Source organism: Hakea prostrata, chromosome 4, assembly GCF_041222555.1.
Source record: "Hakea prostrata isolate BN-2017 chromosome 4, UWA_Hpros_2, whole genome shotgun sequence".
In the NCBI taxonomy this organism is placed as follows: domain Eukaryota; kingdom Viridiplantae; phylum Streptophyta; class Magnoliopsida; order Proteales; family Proteaceae; genus Hakea; species Hakea prostrata.
The window spans coordinates 10600917-10627305 of record NC_142603.1 but is presented as its reverse complement, the minus strand read 5'-3'; the positions used below and the strand labels follow the sequence as shown (position 1 = coordinate 10627305).

At 37.1% G+C, this 26389-nt stretch overlaps 3 protein-coding genes, 1 non-coding gene and 1 pseudogene across 6 annotated transcripts; 2 read left to right on the top strand and 3 right to left on the bottom strand.

Moving 5' to 3' along the window:
- Positions 1–558: 558 nt before the first annotated feature.
- On the top strand, positions 559–2722 carry LOC149017795 (homeobox-leucine zipper protein ATHB-40-like). 2 transcript variants are annotated; one of them, XM_089152129.1, is made up of 3 exons: positions 559–816; positions 929–1236; positions 2283–2722. In XM_089152129.1, the coding sequence occupies exons 1-3, from the start codon at positions 705–707 to the stop codon at positions 2517–2519; spliced, it is 657 nt and encodes a 218-aa protein (XP_089008255.1). In that variant the 5' UTR covers positions 559–704; the 3' UTR covers positions 2520–2722. The 2 variants fall into 2 exon arrangements, with proteins under 2 accessions (XP_089008255.1, XP_089008254.1); XM_089152128.1 differs by having other exon boundaries at positions 926–1236.
- Positions 2723–4833: 2111 nt separating this feature from the next.
- On the bottom strand, positions 4834–11074 carry LOC149017794 (deSI-like protein At4g17486). Of its 2 annotated transcripts, XM_089152126.1 has the most exons (5): positions 10787–11070; positions 10362–10524; positions 8825–9080; positions 7739–8026; positions 4834–5565 (listed from the first exon to the last, which is right to left on the bottom strand). In XM_089152126.1, the coding sequence occupies exons 3-5, from the start codon at positions 9030–9032 to the stop codon at positions 5366–5368; spliced, it is 696 nt and encodes a 231-aa protein (XP_089008252.1). In that variant the 5' UTR covers positions 9033–9080; positions 10362–10524; positions 10787–11070; the 3' UTR covers positions 4834–5365. The 2 variants fall into 2 exon arrangements, with proteins under 2 accessions (XP_089008252.1, XP_089008253.1); XM_089152127.1 differs by lacking the exon at positions 10362–10524 and having other exon boundaries at positions 10787–11074.
- Positions 11075–14433: 3359 nt separating this feature from the next.
- Positions 14434–17403, top strand: LOC149017793 (serine/threonine-protein kinase STY17-like). The gene is made up of 6 exons (XM_089153814.1): positions 14434–14570; positions 15258–15384; positions 15517–15715; positions 15890–16014; positions 16734–16895; positions 16993–17403. Exons 1-6 carry the CDS (start codon positions 14434–14436, stop codon positions 17401–17403), a joined length of 1161 nt encoding a protein of 386 aa, XP_089009940.1.
- Positions 17404–17953: 550 nt separating this feature from the next.
- Positions 17954–18037, bottom strand: TRNAL-CAA (transfer RNA leucine (anticodon CAA)). Its single transcript has one exon. It is a non-coding gene; the product is annotated as a tRNA-Leu (tRNA).
- A 430-nt stretch (positions 18038–18467) lies between these two features.
- Positions 18468–25812, bottom strand: LOC149017791 (J domain-containing protein required for chloroplast accumulation response 1-like; annotated as a pseudogene).
- Positions 25813–26389: the final 577 nt, after the last annotated feature.

Sequence of the window (26389 nt, the reverse complement as noted above, 5' to 3'; positions counted from 1 at the left end):
AGGATTTAGGCTGATTTTACACATACAGGTCAAGGGTGGACTCTAATCCAAAGGTAATAAGGACAAACACGGTATCAAAAGCTTCTACGTAAGAAAAGTTGGTCGGAAAATAAACTCGGTGTCGAAGGCTTTTGCAAAAGTAAAGTCTAGGATAAGAGGCATTATTCCAATAATTTTGGTGAGAGACTGCTTCGATACCTAAGACCCGCCGTAGATCTTTGACATTGATACCAGCATCCAAGACGTACATATGAAGGCAATTAAGATACTAGTCATGAAGCTAACTGTGATTACATGCAGCACAGACCCTCCCTTGTTCTATTGATCGGTGTATCTTGAATCAGAGATGGGCACCAACTGGGGGCCACTTTGAAGCTTGAAGACGGCTTTCTATTTGTAGATGATCGTTCATTAAATTCTTGATTATCATCTAAAAGGTTCAAACGTGAAAAGGCTACATGGATGATAATTACACAAAAACCAAGGGTGATTTTGGAACTCAGACATTATAAATAAGCTTGTGTGTCCTCTTTTTCTCGACATCCACTCCCTCTCACCTCGTTCTTTTCCTTCCTCTCTCTTTATTGGCCTTCTCTTTAAGCAAGAACAGCAAAAACCAACCAGAGAGAAGTCTGCTGCAAGGATACAGAAGCCAAATTGACTTGAAATCCTGAAACACAGGGAGAAAGAGAGCCTGCAAGAGAATGACAAGCAATCATCCAACTCATCAAGGAGAAGATCAAATGCTTCTCATCTCTCCTTCACTCTACTCTAATGGGTTCCTGTACAATCCAGTGCCAGCACCTGTTGCAGCAGGTTGGTTACTGCTTATGTTATAGCCAGTTCTGCTGTAATTTTGTAGTGTATAATCTTTTATCTTTAATTGATTAATCTGATGCGTTGTGTATGGTTGTTTGATGTTTAGGAGAGACAAAACCACGTAGAAGGAGAAAGAAGAACAAAGGAGGAGAAGCCACGAGCATGGGTTTTAGGAAGAGAAAGTTAACTGCTGAACAAGTCAATCGTTTGGAGATGAACTTTGGGAATGAACACAAGTTGGAGTCAGGAAGGAAGGATCGATTAGCTGTAGAGCTTGGGTTAGATCCAAGACAAGTTGCTGTTTGGTTCCAAAACCGTAGGGCTAGATGGAAGAACAAGCAGCTGGAAGATGAATTCTCCAAACTCAAGACTGCTCATGAAACTGCCATTGTTGAGAAATGTTGCCTTGAAGCTGAGGTAGTTTTACTCATCTATCTCCTCTCTTCTTAACTTTCATATCCTTAAACTGCCTTGTTTTACTTTGCATTTCTCATCTTTTGGATCCATTTCCTTTATATCAAAGTGGGTTTTCTCTACTGTGTCTTGCAAATTTGTCTAACCTATGAAGTTAAGGCACTTATTCTACTCTGGTATATGGTCCCCCAGAGTTTGCATTTCTTGTTTCTGTCATGTTGAGATATGATATTTTAGAAACAAAAAGGAAGATAAAAATGGTTGCTTGGGCTTCTGGTCATGTTAAAAATACTCTTCTAGGGTTTGTTTTCTCTTATCATCATCACAGGTGGCTACTTGTTATAGGGCAAAGACTGCTGTAATTTCTAAGCCATAGGGCATTCTTTGATGAAGGTTTTCATTGTTGTGAGTGGAGCCCATCACCACATAGTGTTGGAACTATCAAATTAGTGGCACTAATCCATATATCAATTTCTTAATTATCATGTCAGACTTCTCTTATAGGAAATACTACTTAATGCTATACAGTGGTGAGGGTTGGGAAAATAGAGAAAGGAAAGATGGGATCCATAGAGAGAGGGTTGTGTTTGGGATTTTGGGGGCATATTTATTAAGGAAACAGCAAAGCAAAAGCAATGTTAATTAAAGAAAAGAAAAACCCATAACCCAAACAGGGTAAGCAAATTAGAAGGTGATTAGTAACTACTAATCTAAAGAAGATCCTAAATAGTTGATTAAGTTGGCAGGGTTTGGGACATTATATTGGATATAGTCATGTTCTCCTCATTTTGTAATACCTAACCTAAAACATATCTTGGTTTATCTTGTTATACTAGGACATGTACATGTCATATGCATGCACGTGGACATCGATCATTGGTGGTCCCAGCAATAAGATTCCTCAATTAAAATGTTATTAAAGAACTATATACTATACTAATTAAGTAAACACATTAACGTGGGATTAAAATTAAATTGGATAACTTAGATCAAATCTGGCACTTTTTATCTAATAAGAAACTCAAAATCTTTGCTTGATGTTCTTGCAGGTCTTGAAGCTTAAGGATCGGTTATCTGAGGCTGAGAAAGAAATTCGAAGGCTTTCGGAACGTTCGGACGGCGTATCTAGTGGAAGCCCTAGTACTTCTTCTTTCTCCATTGATGCTGATCCTCAGCTTTTTGATGGATTTGGAGTGAATGATTTCGAAAGTCTATTTTATGCACCAGATCAAAACAGTTACAGTTACAGTTACATTCATGGGATGGAATGGGGGAATTTGTATTGATATGGGATTATATTATTCTTCTAATCATCAATGTGAATATCTAACTTACTAGTGTAAAGCATTATTATCTAGGTAGATAGATAGTTAATTAGTTCTCTGTGCTTGGGTATGATCATGTAACTGTACTACTAATTAATATAAATGTCTGTCTTCAGTTTCACTCTTGCTAGCTTTCTCTCGTCTATCATAATCACAAATCCCTGGGAAATTATGTAAGAACTAAGAACACCATCTGGCCAGCTTTTTCTTTGCAAGGCTTTACTTGTGATTCTATGGATTCTTAGTTTGTGGCAAGAAGCAGTCTTTATCACACAAAAAGTGTTTATCACAGTACTTAAAGAACCCAAAACCTGATGATATGCATAAACTGAGCCATTGAGTTTTCTCCCTTTCTGTCATTTGGAAGACAGCTTCCTTTGTTTCTATTTAGATATGTAGAACAAAACATGCCCTCTCTGGGTTACCCAACTTCTACTTTTCATATTTTGCTTTTTAAGGGAAGGAGGACATGGAATCTGGCTTTGGATATGCCTCCATTCATTGCATTCAGACACAACCATATATACATGGTCTTGATGTGTAGAAGAAAGCATCAATATCCATAGTTTACCACTTTTAAAAAACTTGATCATAAGGGAGAGTGTTTTTGTAAATGAGTTTTGCTATAAAATTCTTGCATTATAGAATCTTGTTCTAAATTTATAGCAAAGGCCGGACCATGTTTCTTTGTAATTAATCTAAGAAGTTATGACAATAAGCTGGTGATTGTAACTCTGAATAGCCCCGGCTGTCTCTGGCAAGAGTTGATATCAGAGCTACTGATTTGTAATATAACTTAGGGGATCATATATATTTTATCGTCCATTACCCAATCAAGGATTGCATTCACTATTGAACATTAAATAGTGTAAGTAGTAAAAATCTGATCTTACCATAGACAAAATCTTATCAAATCACATCCATCTTTGGATTTAATGACTTTGATTTCCTTTTTAATCTTTACAGCAAGAGAGATTCATGTTTCTCTGCAAATCACACTTCTTCGGACCCTTCAAAATGAGAGTCCAACTTAGGTGTAGACATAAATGAAGGTTAAGATTTTAATCTCGACCACTCATATTGGTGCGCAGAGAACCCAAGCAATGCCTTGTTACCACCTTGTGTTGAGATGCTAAACTACAAGAAAAGGACAGATCAGAGAGAGCGGTACGCGTTCACTAGTTGGAGCCAGCAGCACCAGACACGTACCACGCACGGGGGATTCTCTTTTTTGAAATACAAGACATTATATTGTGTCAATATCGCCCATCAAACCCTAATGTTGACAGTTCTTGTGCAAATGCATCATCATAATAGACAAACTTGACTCGAAATATCAGCTGCATCATAAAAAGGTCAGCTATCTTGGGCAATTAGGTCCCAGCAGATTCTGTTATCTGTTTTATCAAATCAGTACAGCAATTCCTTATAGGATTCCTTCTTTCCCTGCTTTGATTTAATTTATGGGGGCAGCTTTTATACATGAATCTGCAGGCAATTCATGTAAAAGAGTGGAGTATCAAGGGTTTGATCAGGGGAATGAAGTGGGTTTATGTCACTTTTTCTATTTCATCTGAAAGGAGACATGGCTGTGCTAAAATGGTGTCTGAAGTTCTTATGCATGGCTCAGCCAGTTGCTCTTACATTAGTATATGAAAAATATACAAACTAAATAAACACAGGATTAGGTACCGGCTGGCCAAGCATCACATATTAGCTGGTACGTACGGCAAGAGAAATCTACTTTCTGTCATCCTTACAGGCCCATACACCAAACTCATGCATGCATCTCTCGATTTCCAGGCTGGTTTTGGGCCACAAAAAAAAAAAAAATTTCCAGGCTGGTCAGGAATTGTCACCAGGGGTTACTTACCAAGAATAGCAAATCCAACAACACACCCAAGTTCCATAATGCAGGGTTTTAAGAAGGAAATATATGAAAAGAGGTTGACCTAACATATAGCACATAAAAGTTCAGTATAAATCCATGCAGCAATTTGAGATGAGCTAAGTTAAAATTCTGGAGGTAAAATCGAATTCCTTTCTCGCCCAACAACATGGGCTATCGCTTGTAGTCAGCAATTTCATATATAAACTAGATATAACTTGTCCCTAACTGATGTATTGGTGCCAACTTTCCCCCCCTTGATGTGAGATGAAAGTGATCCTGTCATAAGGACTGTGAAAACTATAGAGTTCCAAAGAAGCCACCTTGTCAAGTACTGATAGACATTTGAGAATCCATGATTGGGGGATCACCTGCAATGTCCGTAAATGCGAAGTGAATTGAACATCCTTAAATACAAGCCAAGTTTATGTATGGAATTGGTTGTGGGTCTTTGATAACATGAATCCATCCAAAGTTGGCAGTTTGATAGAAAGTGGGCAATTTTCCGATTACATACATCCTTCTGTACATTACCAGGTTCTCAGGTTTTGGGAATGAGTTTATTCTGAATTTTGTCTTAGCTTCCAACATTTTACAGTAAAACAAACAGTGTATGAGGTCACTTTGTTAGATGTGAAGCTCAAGTCATTCTGTTAATGGATAAAGCTTGAATAAACAACACAGCTACGATGGCAAAGCCATATCACTCCAGAAATTATGATTAGCACAAGAACGAAAAGAAGATCAATTTCTAGTATTGACATATACAAAACAACATTGATTTCAAGTGTTCCCTACAGGTAGATGAGCTTGAGCACCACATTTAATGACAGAAAGCCTTTGAAACACTGCTACAAATTCTTACAGAAAAGATTGTCCAGATCCTTTTTGGCAGTGAAATACAAGAGAATGGGCTTCTTCACCTTTCTTTCAATGAATTATTGTTGGATCTTCTCAATTCCCACGATGTTTGCTTTTGCTTTGTTGAGATTGAAGACAAGCAAGTGAAGGCATTCTTCAGTTTTTTCTTCTCATTTGTACAGCCTCGATAATCAGTGGGTTCATGGCACACAGCAGACACCCTAAGAGCCTCAGGAAGTATGCAGTTGCAGAGTGATCCTACAGAAAAACCCCCAATAAACATAAATGCATTGAATTTTCGGTCTGCAACCATAGGGTGATATGAGTTATCACAGAATAGTGAAGACAGGCTTATCAATAATATAATAGGCAAGACACAGCAACATTCAAGATCATAATTGGTTTATGAGAGCTTCCAGAACCCAACAGTTGTCCCATCCCTGCTGAGATGAGAAATCACCAAAATAACCAGCACATCCAGCTCAGGGTCCTTTCTTTCTCTTTTATTTATTTATTTATATATATTTTTTGGGGTGGGGTAGATAGAGGTTTCTTACATATACAAAAACAGACAATGACATTCTAATAAACCACTGTATCCAACAGCTCAACTGACTTTACTGATAGGTCTTTCACCAGGCAAACAAAACCATATCAAGCTACTAATGTAGATGGGCTAACAGAAGAAAAGTCATGCAGTTTCATCCAAGAAGAAGAACCAGTCCCTACAGTGATCCATGATTTTAGTTCTGTTTTAGATGTCATATGCAGGCCCGGTGTGAAGAAAACTTGATGGGAAATTCTATTAGTTAAAGCCAATAGATCTTTAGTAGTTCTAATTTTGATTAAAAAAAAAAAATTTAGTGTAGTAATTATTTGATTTTGCCTACAGAAGAGTTACTATTTTTAATTACTTGGAAAGTAAGTACTCTTCTACACATTGTGTAACTAATTTTTGTAACAAGCATTAGTCATTATAAATACAAGCTAGGGAGTACAAGCTCCATTGCTTTGGCTAATCCTCTGTTAGATTCTCTTTGTGAGATGCATCCTACCTTGGGGATTCACTAGAAAATTCAACATGGTTGATTCCCACCCGACCCCGACCTCCCCCCCCCCCCACCCCCGGAAATTTATCCAGTCCATTTATGACAAGGAAATGGACCATCCATTTCCTTGTAGATGTATGACATGTATCCCAACATCACATCAAATGGTTGAAATTCATTTATAAGTCACATCAAAGTGTTGTGATTAAATTTAAAAAATAAAATGATGTGACTTGTAAATGGACCTCAACCTTTTGATGTGATGTTGGGACACATGTCACACAATCTACAAGGAAATGGATGGTCCATTTCCTTGTCAGAAAATGGACTAGATATTGGTACCCCCACCCCCCAGAGGAAAGAAAAGGCCTTCCTGTTGAAGCCAGGTCATTATACAATTTCCCCCCTCTTTTCCCTCTTATCTTCAGTTTCAGCAAGCTACATGATGCATGTGTGATTTGACTGTCAAGGTAATCTGACAGAAAAGGCCTTGGTGGTTTGACTCTCATTATGTAGGTCTGGTTCCATTACCTTTTTTTTGACTTCTCTGATTTAGTTTAGCTAGTTCTATTTCTCTTGTGAACTTAGACATCCATCAAGGATTCCAACCAACTAGTTCAGATCATGGATCAAGCCCAATTTTTTATATGTTGTTCTCTTTTCTCCACTAGGGCTTCATTTGTCCGAGAATGCAGGTTCATCAGATCTGGAAGCTGGAACTTGTTCCATGCAATAAGTCCCTCTAATGTACTTGACAGTGGAAATGGCTACATAAACTCCATATGGGGGCTCAATTAAAGTAAGAAAAGGCCCTCTTAATTTTTAAATGACATGGTCAGAAGACTTTATCCATGACACTTTTTCTTATTAACTAATGACCACAATCAATTCTTTACAAAACCCACATGCAGCTGTCCCTCAAAGATTGGTCAGAAACTTAACGGGGTAGGCTGAGACCTGAAAGCCCTAAAATACTCACTGGATCATCATATACAATTTTAGACACTAAAACATTGCTATCTACAAGTTTAACCTTGGCTGCAGAGAGCCTGGAACATAAATGTTGTTATCTCTCTTAATGGTTCTGCCACATTAGCTGATTCCGTCACATTAGCTGATTCCATTAAGTTGGGATAAGGCTGAGTTAGTTGTTTGGTTCTCCCTACATGCACTGCAAAATTTCCCACAGAAGATACTCAAACTGAAAGACTTGCACATTCTCTATGAATATTGCATAGCAAAAGCAAGACAGCTCCATAAAGTAACCATGGCAATACATCATAGATTGGGTGACCAACAGTACAAACTAAAATTTATATTGAAATCAAACAATGCAACTACAATCAGTTTATGGTCGAGTAAGTGAATACATCAACAAATACCTATTCTTGCAAGTCGATTTATCCATTTGGGGATTTTGTTCCCTGTCAGCTTTTTGCAGATATCTTTGCAAAAATGATTGCAGTTCTTGGCGATCAAGTGATATGTATCACCATTGTAATTTGCAGAATGATTTTCCATGAACTCCCTAACCTGAATGGGTTCCATGCTTGTAGTACCCATAAATATTGACTTCCTGAACTTGAAGCCAGGGCATTGCCGAGGATCAACCTCAAAGACACCACTTGTTGGGTAGTCGTGTGCCCCGAAGGCATATTCAACGCCATGAACTGTAAACAAGAGTGGTCATTAGGAAGCTTATCATTTTTCCTGCTGAAGTTCTACGATACAAGAAGATTATGAATATTGAATGGTAAAGGCTAAATTTTAGTACTTCCCAATCTTCAACTCAATACATAACTGCAACTATCTATTTCAAAACTCACATACAGCTGCAATATTAAGAAGACAAAACATTAACTCCTTTAATTTCAGCAAGATACACCCAATGGAATTTTACGTAGAAAGCAATATAACAGGCCATCCAAATGAAATGAAAAGTAAATTAAAATAATGAAAACAAATTAAATTCTTATTTTAAACAAGAAAGTCTAGGAAAGAAGAGACACCATAAAGAACAATAAACAATGAGTTACAACTTTAGAAGCTACAAAATCACATGATACACATGGACACTGGTTTTATTGCTACATTTCCATTTACACTAGCTTATTTTGTGATCAAGTTCCTGTCATGGAATCCCCGGATCTTGCAGAAACAGTTCATGCTTGTTAAGGAAGTTGTTATTGTTGCTAAATGGATAAAGAATCAGTAAGATATTTTGATATTCTTTCTTTATTAACTACATATTGCATCCATATAAGGGCTGCACAGAAGTGATATGTTTATCTCTTAGAACGATTTTTAAGTTTCCCTTATTTCCATTTGCTTTCCAGTACATAATAAGCTTGAATAGCAAGATTACAGCACACTGAAATTAAATTAGAAAAATCTAAAATGTGGATGATGGCCTCTGCCAGAAAAGCTAAAATAAAAGATCTAAGATGCATGAAGTTGATGAGAATTACCTTCCACGCCAGAGTGAAAGATCCCCACGCCTGCCCAGTAGAAATAGTCATTCATGGGTGTCAAGTCATACACATTAAGAAATACAGGGCTGTTGCCAGGACCAAAGCTTTCTGGCTTCACTTTTGAGAACAAGCAAAAGTGGGTGGATGTTTTGCCTTTTGAATAAGGAGGCATGATGGAACAGTCCTTTTTGGATTCTGGCTTCATTTTTCTTTTATTGATGAAACCAGGAATTTGTCAGTGCCCAATTACAACCTGCATGTATTTGGAAAAATAACAGCATTAGCCATCCTTGTCAGACACAAACAATGACAATGAAACTCTGGAGAAAAAGACAAGGCAAAAGAAAGGCCATGCAAAACTTCAAGTGCTCAATTTTAGTCTGAATAAGCAATCTTAGGATAATTATTAAGAACAAAAAAATGAACTCCCAACTTGACAACATTACTTTCTCAATAGCTAAATACCCTGCATTTTCAGCTAATTATATTGGTATCAGTATCAAAGTTGAAGTGGAAAATGGGACTTCAGATCCTTCAACAAATCCTCAAATTCTAAGAAGCCATTGTCCCCCCCCCCCCCCCATCATTGGGGGATATTCATCAGATAGTGAAACAGAACAGTTTTTCTTCAGTACGGCCCACTGTCCTGGGTGATTATGTTTACACAAGGTTCCGACTTCGGATCTTTGCACTAGAGCACTGATATCTCCAAAATTCATCTAGCAATTGACGGTTAGATGATTACTCTTCTGCAGTGGTTTTGTAAGCAACTTCCAGTCCCATGGGGGACCACAAAACCCATCTCTCTCTTATGATTCTTCTGATTAGAAACCGAATTTCGTACCATGAAGATCCACATTATGATTTCCCCCTCCTCTAATGGATTCTTTAGCCACTGGTTATATTTTCATTCAAGAAAAAGAATTTGGAAGAAAAATTCTTTGAAATTTCACATTAAACGATTTGGGAATTCGTTTTGAAATCACTAATCTGAACGTGAAAAAGTAAATACTCAGCGTCAATATCAGCAAAGAGAAGAATTTTGCTACCCTCAAGGACCCCATTAGAAATGCACCCAAGGAACAAATAGTAATTTTGAAATGTCAAAATTCAGCATTCCACCAACAAAGGGGAAGAAAAAGGGCAAAAAGTGTCTATTACAAATTATAAGAAAACCAGTAGAAATTGAAGGGGAAGAACTTCGCTGTGTTACCCACATTTTGTCAAGAAGAGGAGAAATGAAAAGACTAAGAGGATTTTCTACCCAGATGACATCAGCAAAGCAGAAAAAGAAAGAACAAAAATAGGAGAAGAGCCAGAAACAATTTGCGGACTACAACCAGGAACTCGTAAGGAAAATTCAAATCAAGCAGATCCGCATCTAAAATTATAGGGCTCAAAGAAAACAAAAGCAGCTTCTCCAAACCAATTACAAGAACAAAAAGACAATGCCTCTCCATGGAAAGGAACAGAATAAATTAACTAACTCCAGAGAAACCCATGACCTGTAAAATCTTATTAGAAACCCACTCACCTGTTGGGAAAACGCCTTCATTAGAGCTCAAGAAGAAGGCATTCAACCACCAAGCAAAACCACAATCTTCTACCCTTGAAACACATCGGGGAGAGACCAAGCTGTGCCCAGAACCCTCGCATTTTTCAAATGAACCGGAAACAGAACCCCGAAAAGAGAACTCCTACAGACCCAGAAAAAAGAAGTAGAAATAAATTAAGGCGTAAGATTCTCCTCCTTTAACAACTTCCTCCCTGTTAGTTTCTCTTCTTTTCCTTTTCCAAAAAAGCTCTCTTGTCTTTGTTCAAAATCGAACATTTAATAGTTATTAACAACTCCACAGAAGAAAAAAGAAGAAAAAAGAAGAAAAAAATCAAACCAAAACTGGCATTTAGATATGGGAAAAAGATTTTTTGTTGGTATTTTATGAATTTGAAGAATCTCACCTTCACCTTCAAGTTCGTGACAGATGCAGGGATCCAACAATCTCCAGAGACCTCAAATATCTACAACCCATTGTCCCTTCTCCCCAACATTTGATCTCCTTTTGAATTCTTCTTCATTTATTTTCCTGGAGCTAACAGCCTGTTTAGTGCCTGGCTGTAGCCAGAGGTCTCAGGCTCTCAGGAAGGGGAGATGCCAGGGATGAATTAAGGCGCAATTTGCAGCTAAGCTAAGCTCAATCCATTGCGGTTCCAATGATTGATTTAGTATATAATTAGTGAATAGTTTTACCAGAAACTATAATTAGATAAATCACAAAGCAAATGCCAAGTGGGCAACCACGGTTTTTGAACTGTGTCATCATCGTCTCATCTCCCATCTTGTTTGAAAACTGGAACCGCTCAATTCTATCTCGTCGAATTAGAATCTTGGCCAAAGCTGAAATCTATGTCCCCACTCCCCACCCTTATTCAAGGCAACTGTTTCTGGAAAAAAAAGAAAAATTTTATGGAACTTGGGTTATGAAACTATACGGGTAGTGACCCTACTTTGTTCATTTTTGTTCTGTTACCAGGCTTCTGAAACGATTTTTTTTTGGAGAAAGATTTCAAGAACATGGAAAAATAATAATTGACTGAAAGATGTGTAAGCATGTTCTCGGTGGTTGGATCAAGCATAAAAAATTTGATTAGGATTAAAAAAACGTAAGTTCAAATATTTGTAAAATATACAGGTCTAAATTAATAAAAGAGAGACATGTGGATTGGGACATAAACTTTAAGAAACTTATTACAGTTTGGATTCTTGACATGATTATTTTCAAATTTATTTTTCATGATATTAAGAGTTCCTCAATATCGATATCATATTGGTTAAACTACTCAATATTGGTTATACTACTCAATAAATATCGAAATCATTAATATCTGATAGACGTTAATGTTTTCTTTTTGTGAAATTAGTTAGGTACAATAGAAATAATGCTCATGAAGAAAAGAATTTTCACACATGACATAACTGAAATTAAGATAGATTTTTAATTGTCTTTACAAATTTATATTTTCTATTATTTATTTTGTTGGTAAGACATGAAAAGAAAGTAACTTTAGTATTAGGCCGGCCATAAACAAATATGCCCCAAATCAAATGAATTAATTAGATAATTTTCTTAGTTTTATTTAGTATTTTTGTTTTGTCAAAGAAAATATTATATTAAGCTATTTAGGAAAAAGTTCTTAGAAGCACAAAGAGAAGGATTAACAACGAAAGGCGGTGGAGACTAGTGCCAAGTATGAGACACAATCGGAGGCCTCACCGGCAACTCCCAAAACCGGATTTGATCATTGTGAGTCCGCAATCATCCTCAGTGGAAGAAAGCTATGATAGAAGAAATGGAGGATCTAAAGAAGAAGAATGACACTTGGGAACTCATCACGTTACCAAGAGGCAAACATACGGTTGGTTGCAGGTCTTCCAAAGCCTAGTAGAGGGGTCGACTAAGGTGTTGGGGATGGGATAAAGCCTTTCTTTTGAGGCGATCTTCGCAGATGTTGACAAACAGTTCGAATCAAGGTTTGGAAGTAAAAGACGTTAATGCTAAACCTATTCCCCCCAAGAGTGAGGCTCCCTTCAACATATTAAGAGGGGTTTACTTCGGAAAGTATTTTACCAGCTGAAGACAGTTAACACAGGGGCAACACGTTCATAAAATCTCAACCGTTCATTTTGGTAGATTAAATCTCAACCGTTGAATATTTTTATTTTCATCTCACGTTTCACTTAACTTTTTACTCTTTTATAGTAGTGTCTTAATCTAATAATGAACAAGAAATCAGTTACTGGGTTCCGGTCCTAAACTATGAAAATTTGGAAGAAATTGCCAAAGGAATTCAATAAAGGGACCTGATTCCTAATTGTACCACGTGGTTTGGAGTCGAAATCATTGATTGTGAGTTTCAAATTTTAGGGTTTGTGACAGTGATTTTGATCGATTTAAATCTGGTCCAGATCAACATCGGCAAGGACCCTATGATCCAAAATTTTCAAATTGAAAATAATTGGAGAAGCATCCAAATATCCAATAGCAACTCTTCGAAATTTGGATTCCATTGGATGCCAATGACTACAAATCAACAGTACAATTCATAAACCCATTCAAAAATAAAAGGCGGAAAGGCAAAGAGAGACAAAAATAAAAAGAGAATCTCTAAAATGATTGTGGATAGGAACAAAATGATGATTTTTTTTTAGAGGGACGCAATAGTGGTCGCCTTCTCATTTCTTTTATGCAATGTTTGAATTTTCGAGTTCAACCTATGTATATTAGTCTTGTAAACTGCTAGCACAAATTCAACATTTCTCCCCTAGAGGCTTGGCATAGTCTACAAAAGTCAGTAACGATCTCATGCCCGAGTCAAAAAACATACAACTGCCTAATGCGAAAAATAGAGGAGCAAAGAGGATTTGAACCTAGAACAAGAAGATTATCAAACTGCCCCGATGGTGAACAAAATGATGATTGAATCTAGGATTGGACACCTAGAATCTATATATGCATTTGTTATATATAATTGTTTTACATCTTCTAGGCTACGACATCTTTTTTAGATTGAAGATGAGCGTTAGATAAATTCGCCTTGAAAATTTTTTTGGGTTTGATACATAATAAAAAAAATATATTCTTGTTTTGAGCAATGACAATGGATAGCAGAGCAAGATAGAGGAGGTTTACAGAAACTTAAAGAGACCTTCATCTTGGGACAATTTTATCAAGTTTCTGTAAGCCCGAAAGAACATGTTTTTTGCACAAGCTATTTTTCAAACATTTTTCATTTTTTTTTTGGGGGGAGGGTCAACAACCTTAAATCAATCATAAGGGCTCAGGTTCTCATCCTCAATTCACCTTAAATAGAAAAATAGATAGAAACCCGTTTATAGTATCTCTAGAATGACTCAGTGATTTACTCTATTTAGTATATACATCTACATATATAAAGTGCCGTGGCAATTGATTTACAGTATGATCAAGTAGGATCACTCGAAATCTAGAATCTACTAGCTCACAGAACGAAAGAGAAGGTATCTTTTATTTATGATCAATTCGAGGTTAGATGCATTGCTCAATGCTTTTGTAACTCATGGAATCGATTTATATACATATATACATTGATTCGATATTCCTTTTGGGTTCACTGGACTTGAGAGAAGAAAGATCCGAAAGTGATTGAGAACAACTAACACAGGCCTGTGAGACCAACTTCCTTCTTGAGTTTAAACTTACGTACGTTCACTTATTTGGAACAAGTTCATTCTCAAGGAAATAATATAATGAGTTGAAACTTATGGAAATTTTCTTGGATTAGGATTTATCTTGGAAGGATTTTCTAAAGATATATATAAGATCCAACCAACGATTTATAGTTTAAATTGCTCCGAAGGTGGTGGCTGTGCATGGGATTTCTAAATGGGCTTCCTTTGTTGATGTTTAACCATTAATTTCATATATTCTCTTCCCAAACAGCAAAGGCTGAGCTCACATTTTCATATATCAATCCTTCTCTCTCTCCAGTAAAGGAAGACATTTACTCTCTCACATCTGGGGCTCTTTTGATCATTCTCTTTCTGCAGCATCAAAGCCAGAAAAGCAATGATGGCAGAGGAAGCTGATAAACATTTGAATGATGAAGATCACATCGAAATCAACGAGTCTTTGCTTATTGATCCCAATCTTCTTACTGTGACTGCGTTGATCAACTCAGGTGATGGCTCAGTTATCTATGAAGGACGGTAAGCAATTTCTCTATCTAAAGCTATGATCTTCTTCACCATCATTGGTGATTTGTGGTTCATGCATGGCTCCCTTTTTGTCCAGATCTTGAGACTCACTTCAGTTATTTTCCTTATTGAGATCATATTTGTTTCAGGCATGTATAAGAAGTTTGGTAATTAGTGTCTGTTCTTGGTAAGCCCTCCATCTCAAAACCATGGTCTCAAAACTAGGACTAAGTTGTAGTTCCTTACGGGTTAAAGAACTCAACACACTCATATGAGTCCCAACACTTTTTTGCTTACAATGACACAAAAAAAGAATGCTATGAAGCTAACCCTAATTCATTGGTGATCGAGATATCTCAAATATATTAAGTAATGAAAGTCAGCAACATAAAGCTTAGTAACGGAATGGGTAGATCCAGATTTCAATAGGATGATTATGATTATAACTTGTATATTGGAATAACATCTGGGCAAAAATTGTTAGATAAGACTGCATAAGAAAAATTGTCCACTTAGTTCAATACCCATCTCTTAAGCAGTATGGCACAGCAAAGACACTCAAAACACAAAATGAAGAATAACAGTGATCTGCCAATTAATGTATTTAGACTTTGAATCAAATCTAGCAGTTCTTTTTTTTATTAACAAGAAGCTTGCTTGCATGGTACAGTAACAACGCGCCCATAAAACGTTTTTCAGGTACAAAGGTGCTCCTATAGCCTTGAAGATTATAAAACCAGCATTAGATGCGAGTAATGATCAAAAGTATAAGATCCTAAGGGAGATTAAGATGCTATCTCTAGTGAACCATGAAAATATAGTGAAGGTATGCTTTTCCTTTTAACTTATGATTGTGATAGATCTGTTTGCTTAGATCAAATGATTTGTTTAATTTGGAAGTGTTTCTCATGTGATCTTGGTCATTTATTAATGGGGGTTGTTTTGCTGTTATATATAGTTTATTGGTGCTACGAAGCATCCAAATTTGATTATCGTGACAGAGTATATGAAAAGTGGCTCGCTGAAGAATTATTTATACAGAATGAGACCTCATGGTGGCCTAGACTTGAAACGTTGTATACAGTTTGCTTTGGATATTTCTAAAGCTATGGAATACTTACATGGAAACCGTATCATTCACAGGGACCTGAAGCCAAGTAATATTTATTTTTCTTAGTTTAAATTCTTCTTTTTGATTGTTTTCTTGTTGAGGTAGAAATGGGTTTTGAGTCATGGTGGAAATTAACAGCCTTGATCTCTGCAATAGCCAGGTTGGTTTTGTGATCATCTGATGATGCATCTGATGTGGGTATTTGGATCTTTTGGTGTAGGCAATCTACTTGTAAGTGAAAATCATAAAAACCTAAAACTGTGCGACTTTGGACTTGCAAGGGAAGAGACTCTAACCAGAAAGATGAGTGCTGGGGCTGGAACACTTCGATGGATGGCTCCTGAGGTAACAACCATATATTTTTCTAGTTAAGTTGTTATGTGCATAATGGGGCTCACTTTGGTATATGCATATTTGATTTTAAATTTTGATAGGCTGGTGCATCTGGTGTGGTGGTGCTTATGGTTGCCAGCGTTGGATGAATGCTACGTGAATTTTATTAAATCTCAGCCGCATAAATGAGCATGTACAAATTATATCAACTTCAAGTGAAATAAACGGATTTTTTCTTAATATAAATCAAACCATTCTTTTGTGTGGCTGAGATTTAACGGAGTCTACGTGGCATCCATCCAATGGCGGATACCACATGCACCACCATATCTAGTATGGAATAGGTTGAAGGGTTTGATTTAACTCGTTCCATTAATTATTTAAAGCTTTTGAAGCACTAATCAAATACCTAAGTTAAGTGAAATGAACAGATTTTTCCTTGATATAAACCTAATTAACCATCCTTTTAAATGCCTGAGATTTAATGGAGTCCACCATGTACCAGCTTAGCAAAATTTGCTAGATTGGGTCTGCCTAGTATGAAATAGGTTAAGGGTTTAATTCAATTCGTTTCATTAACTATTTGTATGCTTTGAAGCGTTGGTAAAAACCTAACATTAACCTATTTTAGAAAATGCTTCTCAATCCATTGGATGAAACCCTTGAGGTGATGTCTCTTCTCTTGGAACCATAGGGAATGACATTACCACTTCATCATGTTTCTTGATCAGTTGTTCGGTGGAGTATCACTTACAAGTGGAGAGAAGATACACTACGACCACAAGGTTGATGTTTACAGTTTCTCCATGGTTCTCTGGGAAATGCTCAGTAATTCTAAGCCATACGAAGGGATGGGCAATATCCAAGCAGCATATGCAACGATGCGGGTATCCATCTGAAACAACTAACCTATCATATCATGCATAGATTTCTTGAATGCTGATGACAATGTTGATAAAATTCATTTTTTTTTTCTGGGTTTTGCAGAACGTGAGACCTAGTTTAGAGAAGGTACCAAAGAGAATTGTACCATTGTTGGAATCATGCTGGGCGGCTGACCCTAGCCACCGCCCTGAATTTACACATATCACCACAGCTCTGTCTGAATTCCTCCAAACATTCACTCCATCATTCAACTCTCTTGTTCCGCTGTTGATGATTGATGAAGAAGATGATGAAGGCGAATATTTCTGCATCAGCCGAGCTGCAGAGGTAGCAGATAGCGTGTCGTCTTCCATGCCCTTTGCCTCTACTGTTGTGAATGATCCCATGGTCCATGAAGTCAAAGAGGTCATCAAGGCTACTGCTACTGAAAAGCACAAGCGTTCTTTTATCTCCAAATTCTATAATCTCTTTCGTCACTGCTTCTCCAAGAGATCAACCCTAGCCAAATCACCTTGAAGCGTAGAACATTTAAAGTAAAGTTGCAGAGGCCCTTCACATGCATGGAACCCATTGTGATACGTATATAACAGTGACTCAGATGTTCTTGCTGAAGACATGATCTGGACTCAATTGTTTCCTCTGTTGTGATACTAGTAGTGATGGTGCTGCATGAGACTTGGGTTAGGGTTGGGAATTTTAGGGTTGGAATGGTTCAAAGACTAGAAGGGTAATTTTATAAACATAGTAGGGGAATGCATTTAAAAGGCAATGAAGAATTTTATACCCAAACTCCTGTCTCCCTCAATTGTCTGTGTTTCTTCTTCTTCTTCAATTCCCCTATCTTATTGAATTCTATTCCCAACCCCTTCAAATTTCCTCTGCTCTAAGCTTCAAAAATTCATTGCCCTATCTTCTGAATTCTATTCGGAAAGAAGTAAAATAAAAAACAATTGCAAATACAAGATTTGTCAAAGGGGAACATAGAAAGTAAAATAAAATTCCATTGCCAAGGATAAAATTGTCAAAGGGGGAACATAGAAAAGTAAAATAAAATTACCAAAATTTTTGTCAGAAGTGGGATTTGAACCCACGCCCTCTCACGAGGACCAGAACTTGAGTCTGGCGCCTTAGACCACTCGGCCATCCTGACTATATGTTATATTTTGCTTGTTTAACATATAAGTCTATTTTGATGTATGATTCATTAACTATTTACAAATAAATACTAAAGTATTCATATTTATAAAGTGGGAGAAAAAAATGTTTTCCAAAATCCTGCCTGCCATAATTTATAGGTGAGGTGATGGTCTAGGTAACTTGATCGCTTTTTTTTCATGAGTCACATACACTTTCTCAACATCTAGAGAAAGTCAACTCCTCCTCTAGTGCCCCAAAAAATAAACAATAATAATAATTAAATAAAATAAATAACATGAAATTCTAATGTAAGTTACAATATATGTATGTATGTAAAGTATAACGATATACACATTTTATTTATCAAAAAAAAATAAGAAGCAATATAGACATTTTGGGATAAGACCAATGACTTATCTTTCTCACTGTTGACTGCTCTACAATCAAAATGTACTCAGTGAATTGAAATGAGTCCAAGCCTCCGGCAAAAGAAAATGAAGCTATTATTAAAGATCAAAATACAAGACCTGAAGTACAAAATGAACAATGATCAATGGTAAGTATTATAGGCAGCAATCGTTATCTATGACCAAATAATTGGATGAGTTTCCACCAATAAAAGATAATTAGTATAAGGATGTGCACATGTTGAATAATGCTTCCACCATCCAATAGTTCAGATAAATATCGTTAATTAGATTAACAATCAAATAGCAAAAACTCAATCCAACCCTTTCTTGAACATTATATAAAACAATACTGTAAATACAGTAATGATTAAAACTGTAAGACAAAGGTTGAATTTGGACTGGTATCATGAGTTCTGGAATATGGAAGAAAGATAATTGTAATTTATGAAATTGGATTCCATCAGTTTAGCAATGAAATACCCAAATATTGCTCTTGAAACTTAAGAAACAACAAGGTCATGGATCTTATGAACCCGCATGAACTGATTTGCGGAAGGAATATAGATATTTGTCACTGTGATTTGAATCAATAAATCTTGACTGTTCCATTTACCTGCAAAATGTCATAGACCTTTTCTGCAATGTATTTCTGTTGGAATGAAACAACTTTCTGTTGCAGCTTGTCTGGGTGCAAGCACAGTAGTGCTTTTTGATGAGCTCTCTTCACAGAATTTACTTCAATTATATCGACAAGAGGGACACCCTTCCATCTGCTCTCAGGCCAAAGAACCTGCTTATTAAACAAGAGATAAAGGAACAAAGTTCTGAAAGCATGATCATATTTAGCTGGACAGGTTTAATACATTCCATCTATATACTACAGTGATTGATTGAAGAATATGGACATTAAATGAAGCAATGTCCAACATTAGTGTACACATGTTTTTAGTTAAGGCTATTGAATAAAAGCAATAAAGTTCAACAGTAGAGAATGTAAACAGAGCCACAAGAAATCACTTTCAATATAAGATGTTTGGAATCTTTAGATAGTAAATGTCGGATGAAGACAAAGATACAGAGAGTTTGCCCTGTGGCAACGACAGAGCAAAGGAATAGTAAATGACCAGTCCTAAGCAAGTGAAGGACAAACCAAGCCAAGCAATTGAATTGAATCAAGTGAGAGGGGCACACCAGACTCCATGGCAAAGAAAAGGGGGAAAAAGGAAAGAAAGAAAATGATTACCTTTTTCAATTTAATTCATCAATAATGTTTAACATGTATTTGAAATCTCAAAAATATATTTTGCAGGTTCCTTTTAAGAAAAATGAAATGCAATCTTACATTCTGACTGTCAATAATCTGACATTGGGACTTCCTCAACTATGTATTGATGCTAAGAGAGAAGGGAAAAACAGTCCATAGAAAGACATTTTAGTTTTCAAATTTCCCTCTTTTCTCTAGCTTCTATTGCTGAAGAAAGAAGCCCAATTGTTGTGTGGAGACACTTAATCTAGGTGTTGAAATCCTCAGGAGGTGTTGGACTTGTGACACTCAGGCAATCCTAACCCCTGTTTGATTATGTTTTAATCCTCTTCCTGATTTTATGGACAATGTTCCCATAAGAAATTGAAATTGCTACAAGCTACAGGGAGGTAATCACATCATAGAGGTCCCTTGTCATCACATATAACCACCAACAGGTTAAGAATGAAAGTACAGAAAGCGCCCAGCACACAAGGTCCTGCTATTTCAGGATCTGGAAAGGGCAAATATGTGCAGACTTAATCTATTTCATGGAGAGGCTGAATCCATGTTTTGATCCCACAAATGGCTGCCAACTTAATTTCAGGGGTCCCTGTAGGAACCAACGGTGTTGGTATAAAGGAGGTTTCAGATCTAACAATGTTAGAGAAGCCTGAAATTTGACAACAGAGGTAAAATGTTATTTGGTGTTTGAAAAGGAAAAAAAAAGCACTCACATATTGCAGAGTTGATAAGAGTGCATGGACATTTATTTCCTTTCCCTTTGACCATTGTCGTATTTTGGCATCTGCAATCTACAGAAAATCAAGCAATAAGATATACCAAGTCGTACAGGAACAAAAACAAAGCAGCTATTAGGAAAAAAATCATTACCTGGATTTCCTCATGATATTCAACAGTTTGTAGTTGTTGGTTCTGGTAAGGGGATGATTCCTTTACCTATCCATAAACCCAAGAGCACAGGCTTCTTCAGAGAATGCATACAGACTATGGTTGCTTTTAGCATGTAATACAAAGCCATCCATGTTGATAGACCAGCCATCAACCAACAAAACTAATATTGATCAATTTGGCAATAAGATATACCATGTGGCTGCCTCAAAGGTCTTCACGATGATATTCTTGTTCAGTCACAAGTGGTGCCTCAAAGGTTCCAGAGATAGTTTCTAACCAGTAAAGGAGGAGAGGAGAGAAAAATAAGGAATAGGAGTACTTGATGTATGAAGAAAACTTAAACAGAAAATATTAAATGTATTCATGTACAGCCATTGTGTTTTTTCTACATTATATTCCCACAGTAAAAATTAACCCCAACCCCATTACTCATTCTATATGCTTCTTCCTTAAAGGTCAACTAGCTAACAAACTGTAAGGAAATCAAAGCTCTGAACCTAATTGGTCTATGGAGTAAACCTGAGGATTAGCACAGGTCACTTTTTCTGTACTTTTTTGGGCGGTATCTGCTTCTTAAACATCTTCAAATATTCCAAATTCTAGTAAGCATTCATACAATAAGAAATTGAACATCAACACTTTTCATCCCTCCATGCCATTCAAGGGCTCAAGGGTTCTATACTTCTAACATAACAGAAAATGAAAATAAATAACCAGAGCATAACACCAGGTTACTGTCACAAGCTTTATGGGTGAATTTGTTCAAGATAAAATATGACTTCTCCGGTTGTTGCATAGTTTGATCTACCTGAAAATACACAAAATATCAGAAGTATTCAAATCCTCCTAAGAGGCAAGAGTGCGTTATTCAGAAAATTAAATTGTGCTTTAGCTGATCAACAAACTTCTGAGTTGCATAGGATGGTCAGCCCATTTGTCAATGTTTTGTCCATGCTCAAATTAGTCACCTTCTTCCCATCTGCCTTTGTTGCAGAAACACATGCTCCATCATCTGTGACACTTGCGCCCTTCTCTTTCCATCTATGACCTTGAGTGCTAACATGAGTTATGTGGTTTGAGGGAGCTTCTTGATTAAAATTTTTGACAAATTCCTTTATCTTTTCCTTGAATTTATTTCCTGAAAGTTTGTCTTTTGAATTTTCCCCTATATCTTGCAAGCCACCTCTAGATCCAAGACCAAAGATTTTTCTTTTATCTTGTATCTTGTATCTCTAACCTTTACCACCAACAATATTTTTGAATGATGTAATAATAGTTTCAACTCCACCACCTTCGTCTTCTTTCCCTTCAGCCTGTCTGACAATCTCATCCTTCCTCCCTACATAGAATAGAACAGATGCAATGTTCAATTACTTCAGAGTATCCCTATTGATCAACCAAATTTGACCTGATGGTGAGAGGGATTACCTTGTCCATCAGAGTCTTCATAGAACATTGAATGTAAAGATTTTGATCCAGCTTTGGCTTGTATGAAGACATATGCCTGTTTCTTTACTACTCCACGTAAACCTTTGCCAGGTGAAGAACCAGACACACCTAAAAATGGATGGGTTTCTTTTACTTCTTTCGTTGTGGTGAGGCTATGAGAGATTTCTGTGGCAATATATATATATATATATATATTAGTAAAAAACATACGTGTGATATATGGGGAAAATAATTGAAGCAACTATAAATTTGAAAAAAAAAAAGGATTTGCAAAAAAAGGTGAGGAAAAAATTGAAGCAACTATAAATTTGAAAAGAAAAAAAAAAGGATTTGCAAAAAAAGGTAGAGTACATGCTTTTATAATAGTAGTATAAAATGCATTCCACGAAACAAGGTAATTATAACTTTCAGCTGCATTTGGGCACGTAGTTATGCGGTTATACATAAGGTTAATCCCAAATATTGGGCACGTGATTTATAAAATATCTAGAGCTTGATATAAAATCATAGAGTATATCCCCGTGCCCAGTATAGTGGTAACGAAGATGTCAGCTTTTGAAAGCACATCTTTAAGGGTCAGGACATTGAAGCCTTCCATCAAAGCTTGAAGGGCACAAATAATGTTAACCGATCGGTGATAATGTTAGGATGTTAGCAAATAATGTTAATGCCGTATCAGAAGATAAGATAATGTTAATTCTCGATTTTGTGAATCCAGAAGTCAATAAATCAGAATCCAAATTTCGAGTTCTATAACAAATTCGAAGAGCTAATAAAAAACCTTTAGCAAATTGTTGAATTTCAACGGAATTGAAATTCAAAAAAATGTAGAAGACGAACACTACAAATGGTACGAGAGTGGATTAATACCTTGAAAACCCTTGACAGCCCGCTTTATTTTCTTGGCACATCCTTTGCAATATGCATGTCGACCTTCAAAACCGCCATTATCGATCCATCTTCTTTCTTCCCCCATCTCCTCTCTCACCATTGACGGCTCTCACCATCGTCGGTTTCGATTATCTTTCCGCAATGAGAGAACAAATACATAGAAACCCAATAAATTCCTCGAATATAACCGAACATCAAATTCAAATTTCAAAATTGAGAGGAAGAGAGAAGTAGAAGGCAACCCACCTCACCCATTATAGCTGCCTTCTCGAACATGCTAACAATAATATACCAAAAGAAGAACTTGACGTGCAAGGGTTTACTCAGGAAGCTCTTACCTTCGATTCAACGGAAGGTGCAGAATATCTCTTCAGTTATTACTTTAACTGAACTCTGCAGAGGTAAATTCTGCAATAATCGAAAGTTGGGAATTTGGAAAAATTAGATGAAAGAGAAAAATCAGAGAGAGAGTTCGAGAGGGAGAAGGGAAAAGAAAGCGCGAAGACTCGGAGAGATCGAAAGGGATTTAAAGAGAGATTCGAGAGAGAGTTCGAGAGGGAGAGGGGATATAGAGACGGCAGACTTTGAGAGAGATTGAGAGAGGTCGAGAGAGATTTAGAGAGTGCGGAATTTAGAGAGAGAGAGAGAGAGTTTGAGAAGGAGAGGGATATAGAGAGTGACAGACTTTGAGCGAGATTGAAAGAGGTCGAGAGATAAATCGAGAGAGAAATTGAGAGAGGGATTAAAATTAATGATAAATTAATAATAATTAATGACTAAAATGTCTAAATTATCCTTATAAAAATAAATAAAGAAATAACAAATAGTACAACATTATTGGTATTTAAAACAATGATAGGGATAGAAAAGGACAGAAAAAGATTTGCGAAAAAGGTAGAGTACATGCTTTTATTATAGTAGTATGATATATATATATATCCAAGACTTGGGGGTGCTTCTAATTCAATATTAAATTTGGGAAACCCAGATTCATAATTAAGCCTAACTGATTCTGTTTTATCTGCGGCCACTGAATTGAGAACCGGAGTACCGCATTGATTTTCACATTCAATGTGAAACAAGCTGTCCAGCTTTGATGTTCCATCATTTTGAGACAGAATCTCACTAGATAATTCACCAGTTACAGTTTCGGTTTTGCCCGTTGCTTTTGAGCTTGAACTATTTCCTCCCCTAAAAAGGCATGACTAATGGCACTCCTCTGCTTGCCCATTTTTATATAGAAAATTGACAGTATTCATCATGCATTTCTGAACGACTTTAACCTTTTTTAATGTGTTGTTCTCTTTTTTCCTCATTGCCACACTTGACGGCATTGGGTGATTCCCTACAGCTACTAGGAAACTCTTGTGACAATGGACTCTGGCAATAAGAGCACTGAACATCAATTTTCAAATCCTCTAGTCCTTGAAGGACCAGCTGGTTTGAAACTCTAGCACATGCGTGAGATGGAGAACAAGCATTTTGAACTTCATCCTTGCTTTTATCAGGACAACAACTAGGAGAAGTACCACACACCAGATAGTCCACCCCTTTGGCCAACTTTTAAGGAATGCTGAAATTGTACAAGCATTTGAGGTTAAAGAAAATAGCATAGCCAGATCAAGGGTAACAGAATTTTTGTTTGTGTATAGCACTTTTATGAATACATAAGATTGAAAAATAGAGCAGACCAGGAAGTAGGTATAGAAAAGAACAAAAGGGCAAACCCGGTGCCGAAGGCTTCTGCACAAGCAGAGTCCAGGAGCATTAGGACAACTAGGCAGCTCTTTATAAGAAAAATAAAGAAATTAAACAAATGAAGTGGGTAAGAGAGAAGAAAGAAAATCTGGCATGAGGAGACGCAACACTAAGACAGCCCAGCAACATGGACCTAACCTACCATATTCCCAAAAAAAAATCTACACTAAAAATATTTGCCCTTAAAGGTGGAGAACATTACAAGAACAACCCGTATAATTGGGTTGGGTGCCGAAGAGGAAGGATGTATAAATATTGCTAGAACAGAAACGTATTTGAATTTATACAGATCTATAAAGAAAGCTTCAGACTCACACATTGTGTACACTAATTTTTTTGTTTTCATTTCAACCATCCAACTTTCCCTTTGTTGTTTAGTTTCTTGAATATAGTAACATTTACGTGCTGAATTTCAATTTCTAATCAGTATGAGCTTATAGACATGAATGGAAACAGTAAGCAGATGAAAAACTAGAACAAACCTGAGCTGTCTAGGGATTGATTAAGGGCCAAGAAATTGATCAGATATTGATGCTAACGGGCGAACAGGCTTAGTCCTAGAAGCTGGAGTCGCAGAAAAAAGGATTCCAATCAGGCTTCGTTGGAGTTGAGCTTGAAGAATGCTCACCTCCAAAAACATCGTCCAAGAAATCATCACTTGGGTATTTCCTCCTAACAAGCTCTTCCGCACCAAAAACTGGTTTCTCCCTCAAAGCAGACCATGAATTCCTAGAGACAAGTGCTTCTCATTTTGCCCTCTCTACGCCATTGGCATATGAATCCGGGGCCTTCCGCGGAACACCCCCCAAAAAAAACCGCCACCAAAAAAACAACACCCCCCCCAAAAACCACACCATCCCCCCCGGGTTTTTTACCCCCCCCCCCCCCCCCCCCCCCCCCCCCCCCCCCCCCCCCCCCCCCCCCCCCCCCCCCCCCCCCCCCCCCCCGAGCATCACGGAAACTGTGCCGCAATCTATAGACTGAAGACTGCCTCGGGGGTCCACCAAATACGTCACTGCAATCCTCATCGGAGTTTCTCGATGAAGAACCGGGGCTATCGAGTGATCTCCGCGACCTATTGTGCCCCAATCGCAACAGAATATGATCTCGAGTTGCAGTAGATCACCTCACCACTGTGGAAATGTAATTTAAGTATTTAACTACAAAATTAAGGAAATAAAATAAAATAAAAGTATGTCTCATCGGAAATTTTTGAACAAACTACTGGCGGGAAACAGAATTCCGCGATAAAATCCTTTACATATCTTCTCATTTTGCAGACACAGCACCACTTATGAATGCTCAAATTCCAGAAGCAATGTAAGGATGAGTTACTCTGGAATTAAGTGAATGATCATATTTCCATCTTTTCCCTTTCCAATTTGTTTCACTTTGAAGCTGGAAGATAAATGTTTTTGCAGGAGAAAGCGGTAGAAGTTAAAAAAGGTTTAGCAAAATTGAAGCCTAAATTATTCTTATTCTTTTTTGGAGTAAAGAGTTGGTAAGAAAAGAGAAACCCGATACAGAGCCTTGAAACTGTTGGCGCGTTGCGACGAAACAACGGTTTGGCAGAGTTCAGAGTTGAGACTTGAGACACTCCTCACCTTGGGCTTCGGTTTTATCAGCAACAGAAAAATCCTCATTTGCCATTTTGGCCGTTTTTGACAGCTGGTTTCTCCTTTCTCACAAATTTTCGAAT

Excerpts from the sequence above, each read along its gene's own strand:
- LOC149017795 (XM_089152128.1), top strand. The coding sequence starts at position 705 with ATGACAAGCAATCATCCAACTCATCAAGGAGAAGATCAAATGCTTCTC. Across the intron at positions 817-925 it reads GCCAGCACCTGTTGCAGCAG|GAGAGACAAAACCACGTAGA; the intron begins GTTGGTTACTGC and ends TTTGATGTTTAG. Across the intron at positions 1,237-2,282 it reads AATGTTGCCTTGAAGCTGAG|GTCTTGAAGCTTAAGGATCG; the intron begins GTAGTTTTACTC and ends ATGTTCTTGCAG.
- LOC149017794 (XM_089152127.1), bottom strand. The coding sequence starts at position 9,032 with ATGAAGCCAGAATCCAAAAAGGACTGTTCCATCATGCCTCCTTATTCA. Across the intron at positions 8,027-8,824 it reads CTTTCACTCTGGCGTGGAAG|TTCATGGCGTTGAATATGCC; the intron begins GTAATTCTCATC and ends TCTTGTTTACAG. Across the intron at positions 5,566-7,738 it reads AAATCGACTTGCAAGAATAG|GATCACTCTGCAACTGCATA; the intron begins GTATTTGTTGAT and ends GTTTTTCTGTAG.
- LOC149017793 (XM_089153814.1), top strand. The coding sequence starts at position 14,434 with ATGGCAGAGGAAGCTGATAAACATTTGAATGATGAAGATCACATCGAA. Across the intron at positions 14,571-15,257 it reads TCAGTTATCTATGAAGGACG|GTACAAAGGTGCTCCTATAG; the intron begins GTAAGCAATTTC and ends AACGTTTTTCAG. Across the intron at positions 15,716-15,889 it reads TCACAGGGACCTGAAGCCAA|GCAATCTACTTGTAAGTGAA; the intron begins GTAATATTTATT and ends CTTTTGGTGTAG.